The sequence below is a fragment of the Octopus bimaculoides genome, chromosome 5 (genome assembly GCF_001194135.2).
Source record: "Octopus bimaculoides isolate UCB-OBI-ISO-001 chromosome 5, ASM119413v2, whole genome shotgun sequence".
Taxonomy (NCBI): domain Eukaryota; kingdom Metazoa; phylum Mollusca; class Cephalopoda; order Octopoda; family Octopodidae; genus Octopus; species Octopus bimaculoides.
In genome coordinates, this window is record NC_068985.1 from 72,954,211 (window position 1) to 72,961,384 (window position 7,174).

At 34.5% G+C, this 7,174-nt stretch overlaps 1 protein-coding gene across 1 annotated transcript in view; it reads right to left on the reverse strand.

The window, feature by feature from the left end:
* LOC106869259 (uncharacterized) overlaps positions 1–7,174 on the reverse strand; it is a 76,563-nt gene that overhangs the window by 15,748 nt on the left and 53,641 nt on the right. The window contains exon 4 of the mRNA XM_014914927.2: positions 5,519–6,411. Within this exon, the coding sequence (XP_014770413.1) occupies positions 5,519–6,411 (893 nt within the window). The remainder of the gene's footprint in view (positions 1–5,518; positions 6,412–7,174) is intronic.

Consider the following 7,174-nt stretch of genomic DNA (forward strand, 5'->3'; position numbering starts at 1 on the left):
TGTGTGTGTGCATGTATGTGTGTGTGTGTGTGTGTGTGTGTGTGTGGTGTTTGCTATTTTAAGTGACATTACTAGAATGTGTCAAATCTGAATAAGTTGTTGTTCACCATTTTATCTTCTGTCGGCAGTTGTATGTGTCAGACCAAGCTAGCGTCGAAATTTTTACCATGACCTTTAGAATCATTCAATGGTTTGAGAGGCAATAACTAAATACTTATACATACATACATACATACATACATACAATTATATAAATAAAATAATCAGATAAAATTAGAAGAGAAGCGAGCCAGGAGCAGACGGAATTTATAAAAGGTTTAGTTATTCTAAAGAACATTAGCTCGACACGGCTGTTAACTGATGGAACCACAAGATTGAGATGGCAACTGGCTTTCAAAAATTATTCTGATAAGCGTATTTTGAAAGAACAAAAGGCATTTAGTGTTCCTGAAATAATACATCTCAGACTGATTAATTGACCGTATTAGAAGAGCTATGATTTATATATCTGTCTAGTGAATGTTACTAATGGGTAGATGTTAACTAGTAAGTAACCTCCAGCATTTATATAATACAACTTTCAGTAGATCTTGTAAATAAGTAACCCTTGTTAAGCACGCCACTTAATTAAAGCAGTGAGGCTGAAGTGTTAGGTTTCTCAATATAGGTTTTATATGTCGGTATGCATTTTATTTTCTTCATCTGCTACCATAAGTACGTGGATGAAAGACAGAAAAACTCTCGTATGGAGAAAAATTTCACGTTCTAAAAATATAACCGTTTCTAATATAGACACAAGGCCACAGATTGAAATTGAGAGATTAAACCAGTGGTTCTCAACAATATTTTGCCTTTGGACCCTTTAAATTCCTCTTTTATTTGGGTGGACTCTCAAAGTCATTCGATGTTTAAAAATTCCTATTATATCTTTTTAATTAGATATTATTTGGAATTGTATTAAAAATTGTTAAAATATTTTTTAGTGTATTGTAGAAGTATATCCAATTTATTGTACATAATTTTTAACAACGAACTCCTATATGGACCCTCGAGGACTATATGAATCCTGGTTGAGAGAACCACTGGATTAGACGATTAATTTGACATCAATATTTTACAGTATTTATCCACAAGAATGAAAAGCAAAGTTGACCTCGTACAAAGAACGTAAAGAGCCTTAAATAAATACTGCAATGTAAAGAGCCTTAAGTAAATACTGCCCTCAATTAAGATATAATCCAATAATTATCAAATTCATCAACAGAGCTTTTTATTAAGACACCCACCCCAAAAAACAGCAACGAGCTGGCAGAATTGTTAGCACGCAGGGCAAAATGCTTAATAGCATTTCGTCCGTCTTTACATTCTGAGTTCAAATTCCGCCAAGGTCGACTTTGCCTTTCATCCTTTGAGGGTCGATAAAATAAGTACCAGTTGTGCATTGGGGTCGATGTAATCGACTTACCTTCAAACTTGCTGACTTTGTGCCAAAATTTGAAATCAATAAAGAGTACATATGATAAGGACAAGCCTTTAAATATATCACAGACATTACTTTTCTTCGACTAAGTACAATTTTAATGGACGAGGATGAGTAAACATACCAGCTATGAGTAATGAGTTAGCAAATATCGATCAAATATGACGTGAGTCTGAAAGCAGAAGTCAATCTGAAGCAAACCGTGTCTGTGATAAAAATTGAAATCTCTTAAAACTCAGATCAACGAGAAAGCTTTCTGGAGGTCGTTTGACATGCTATTTTTTCGTCACTATCTCATATCACACTCTACCGTCTTAGTAAATATAGTTCACTGATATTGTAATAAAGTCCTACAAATACTACGTTTCAATATAAAATTCTTGACAGATATGAGTGCATCGTCTTTTATTATAGGTCTTCTCAATTAGGCTAGTCTGGAGATAAACAATAACAACATATGAATGTACACATACACATTCGTGTATTTATGTAGCGTATTTGTTTGGTTTTCGTGTGAAATACTAAGTGTTTAATAAATATTTGTGAAAGACACATTTAGAGTCTGCTGTAATTGCGTGATGCTAAACTAAATTATTTCCTAATAATTAAAAGTTTTTAAAATGAAAAAGTCTGTAATGAAATATTGTTTTCTACTCTAGGAACAAAACCTCACATTTTTGGGGAAAGGTAAAGTCGACCTCGGCGGAATTTGAACTCAAAACGTAAAGACAGACGAAATACCGCTAAGCATTTCGCCCGGTGTGCTAACGTTTCTGCCAGCTCGCCACCTTTCTGTAATGAAATATTAAAACAAGTGTCACCTCTTATAGAACCAACAAAGGAAGAGAACGTCTGTTCTATATTGGACCAATCGAATTTATTATTTTTATTATCACCCCTTAAAGCCCTGATATTTTGATAGTAATGTTACAAGGCATCTTTCTATGCGGGGTTCATATAATTCTTTTTTTTTTAGGGGTGTTCACGAATCTAAATAGTAAATTGGGGATCTACAATAGTATTTTAAGGGGCCCTGGAAAAAATTTTGTTTTAGATATATGTATTGGTATGTATTGCAAGAAACAGCTAGGTTTCCTTCTCTAACATTTTACATGGCTCAGCCTACACAAGTTAATGTGTGAAAAACAAAATAGGAATTTGAAAGGAGTTTCTATAAAACTAGTTTCTAAACATCGGGTCCATCGGAATAAAGTAGTAATGAAAGGGGTCCATAGGTAAAAAGTAATATGGTTGAGAACACCTGATCTGAATGCTTTGCTACTTTCCCCGGTCTGGAGGACGAGAGTGTTGGCATAATTGTCTCCCTCGAACTTTTTTAAGTCGACACCATCGGGAAAGGCATCAACACGGAAGGAATTCCAGAGGGTCGAGTTCTGAGAAGAACTGTTGTAGTATTTATTGCGAAGCTTATGGGGGTTAGAGAAAAATAAGGGATAATGAAAAGAGGAGAGATGAGTTGGATGGAAATGCCTGAGTGGAGGTGTATGGGGCATAGTGATCTCCGGGGAGTAGTGACCAATATAGATGCAAATAGGAAATGTCAGAGGAAGGGAACAGCGTGCCTGTGGACTAGAGACAGGAGCATGTCTGTCAGTGGTATTATGCTAATTAGATGGATGACTCTTTTCTAGATGTGGTCTCGGATGTCTGTGTGCGCCTAGATGTGAGAGCAATAATCCATTGTAAGCTTCACCATTCTGTTATGGCCTAAGTTAGTAATGCTTTAACTATGGAACGAAATTTATACCATTTATATAATTTGTATTTATATAATTTAGATGGTCAATAATCGTTGGGGGTTGAAGTATCTTCTTCCACTGAAAGACCAATCGTTGGGATGCAGTCAAGTCTATAACATATAACATTTATAAGGCAATTGACTGATAAACAGTGGCACAGAATCAAAGACATAATCTATTATACATACATTTATATTATTTAACGTATGGTTCAGGTAACGCTAACTCTTCTATTCAACAGACTAGTTTTGGCGGGTAGCTATTTCTTCTGCTTCTAAACTAATAGCAAGGTAACAAAGTTGTTTTCTTATAAGTAATAGGGATTTTGTTGGAAAGATATTTATGGCAAGTGTAGATATTAAGTTATATATACTTTTGATTTTACCTAAAAGAAAATGTATGTATTATGGGTTTTCATTTCTTAAAAGCTTTTGTGTAATATGTTACATTACATTTAGACCTCAAATATAATTTTCTTGCCAAAAGTAATTTAATAAGTAAATTAATAATTCCAAGAAAATCTCATCGAACCAACAGAAGACGGTTCAGCTTATAAATACATACATACATACATACATACAAAGCTCTACCTAAGAAGAGATAAAGGAGGTACAGGCTTGAGATCAGTGTAGACAGCCTTTGAATGTCGTATAGTCTCTCTCAAACAACACTTGTTAAGCAATAGCAGCAAACATAAATACATTAGCTTAATGCTAAAAAATGAAAAGAACAATGTTCTACGTGTTAGCAGTGAGCTTCTGAGGAAGCATCCTCTTTCTGATGAACTGCCATACAACCCCAAAACAGCTGGACCTCAGAGAAGACCTGGATGCGAAACGCTCAGCATACAAAAAAAAAAAAAAAGTCATGCATGAGTATGTTTCCCACAAATTTGAAGAAGACAGTAATATTAACATGAAGCGTAGCGTCTCTTGATCTCGTGACAGCTACATCACACCACACTTCGAAGGCTATGCATTTACAATCCAAGAACAGGAGCTTGCTACTAAAACCTAATAAACGAAAGAAATACTGAAGCCCCTGGAGTTCCAAGACGCAACCGAAAATATAGAATATGTCATTTTTCTATGGAAGATATCACACATGTGATTAATAGATACTCAAAATTGTCATCAAGGTACTACATCCTTATGTGACACGATGTTGTCGCAAAAACAATATACAATGTCATTCATAAAAAAGACTGCTCTGGAATAAATATAGAGAATCTCCGTTACTGAGTACATACACAAGCAATCCAAGGAACACTGGTGGAACATTTTCATGAAAGCATCTGTCAAGTGTAAGCATAACAGGCCAGAAATTGTTGTTTGGTACAGACAAACAAAAGTATGTACCGTGATAGAGGTCAGCTGTCCTGCTGGTGTGAATATCTCTTTGAAAATAAAAGAGAAAGATGGTAACTATGGACAACTGCTTCGAAACCTCCAGCTTCTATATCCAGATAACAAATTTACATTGGTAAACAATAATAATTGGTGTACTTGGTTTTGTGAGTAAATGTTTAAGTGACACATCGCATGAGCTTGGATTTTCAGAAAAAGAAATCAACCGACTAACTCGCATATTACAAATACAATCTGTAAGTGGAACAGTAGAAATATGCAAATTTTCTCATGTTAAATATAAACATGTACACACACACACACACACATGTATAAATATACATATGTGTGTGTATGTTTATATATATATATATATATATATATATAATTTAATTTATATAAGGGCATTACTATACAATAATGCCTCACGCTTAGAGGGACTTCATAAGTCAAAACTACCAAAATAATCACATTTTTACCGATCGCGAGGGAATGCAACTTTCAAAGTTAACCTCCTAAAAACTTTTAACTTAACGGCAAACCAATGGTTTCATAATTAACACAGCAAAACTATGTAGTAAACTATGCGTGGGGCATTATTGTATAGTAATGCCCTTATATAAATTAGATTATATATATTTATGGGGAAAAAATGATGGGTTTTTTCCTTATGAGGTTATTTCACGCTGACTACTTGATAAATTCTTAGAAAGATTTTATCCTTACATTATATATATATATATATATATATAGCGAGAGAGAGAGAGAGAGAGAGAGAGAGAGAGAGAGAGAGAGAGAGAGAGAGATAGAGAAGGAGAGAGAGAGAGAAGGAGAGAGATAGAGAGAGTGAGTGAAAGAGTAAGAGAGAGAAAAGTCAGAAATAGCAGTGAAGTTATATTTTTAAAACCAACGCAAAATAATGAAATTCTTACCAGTTTTCTTCGTTTGTATTTTCTTTCCCTTCCGTCTGTGTTTGGTTTTCTAGATGTTCTTGTAAAGCTGTTGAACGACTTGATCTAATCTGTATATCAAAAACACTCTTAACATAATCCGTAGCACGTTTGTTGTTCGGCTTTAAAACACTTAATAATTCTTTATCGTTTTCATTCAAGTCTTTATACAAATCTTTTGCTTTTTCTTCAAATTCAACTTCCTCTTGCGATAATTCCCGGGAATGATGACTTCCAGAATGTGATTTCTTAGATTTATTAGATTTAGCATTCAATTTCTTACTTTTAATAGGAACAATTGGTTTAACTGGAATGCTATCCTCTTTCTGTTGAACCTTTTTTGATTCTTGTTCAGGAATATTGTTTTTGTTAATATCACAAGCAATTTTATCAATATCGGACGAACTTTTTGATTGATTTCCGTTTTCCAGATTGTGTGGCTCGGACTTACCTGATAAAGTTTCTGTATTGTTTTCTATTGACATTTTTCTTTCAGGTGTCTCGAAACTACGACATCCGTTTTGAAACATTATTTCATTGGGAAAGCTAGAGGACATAGGGTCAATTTGAGTCTTGGAGATGGATTTTTTCTCGCCCATTTTAGCAGCTTCGTCAATAAATAGATTAGGTGTGGAATTGGTATTTACCTTGGAAATGTCAGTAAGTTGTGGTGAATGGTATTTGACGTATATATCTGGTGACGAACAACGCGAAACATCTGACTCGTTAATCGGTCTCCAACCACTGTCTTGTTGCTTATAATATGCTCGTTCCGTATGCTTTAAAGGCATAGACCCAATGCTAGCACGACCTGATGCCACACATTTTCCTAAGCGTGTTCGGTTTGGTAGTAACAGGGAGTAAATAGAAGTTGTCTGCAAATGAAAGAAAATATATATATATATATATGTATGTAAATAATTATATAACCATTTACGTAGTTAGTCTAACGATTAAAGCACTTTATTTCCTATTCAACGCGCCTTTCCAAGAAGCCGATCCTCTATTTTGTTGAACGTCTACTGTTAGCGTGCCAAACATTACTTACTCGTTGATTTTTAGTAAGACACATTGTTCAATAGAGGATAATATTTAGATTCAGTGTTGGCGGACAGCTCAGCACCTTATGACCGGATCCGTTTTGCAAGCTTTCAGATCCTTCCTTATACATGTAATTATTGCTTACCATTACTAATAATAAATACAGTGTTAGTGGGTGTGATGATTAAAAATAATTGTTTTATTATTTAAAGTTGTGAAGGCGGCGAGCTGGCAGAATCGTTAACACTCCGGACGAAATGTTTAGGAGTATTTCTTCTGATACTACGTTCTGAGTTCAAATTCCTTTCGGGGTCGATTAAATAAGTACCAGTTACGCACTGGAGTCAATGTAATCAACTTAATTCCTTCCCCCAAATTTGAGGTCTTGTGCTTCCAGTAGAAAGGATTATTTAAAGTTGTGTAAATTACTCCCACTACTAAAATGTTCAAGTATTGGGGTCGGAAGTCCACGATAGAATAAACATCTTTATGATTAATCTAAAGGATTTGAAAAAGCTATAATTTATGTAATAAATTCTTATTGCTTAGCTTCCAATATTGATTCACTTAAATATTTTAATGACAATCTGTTCAGAA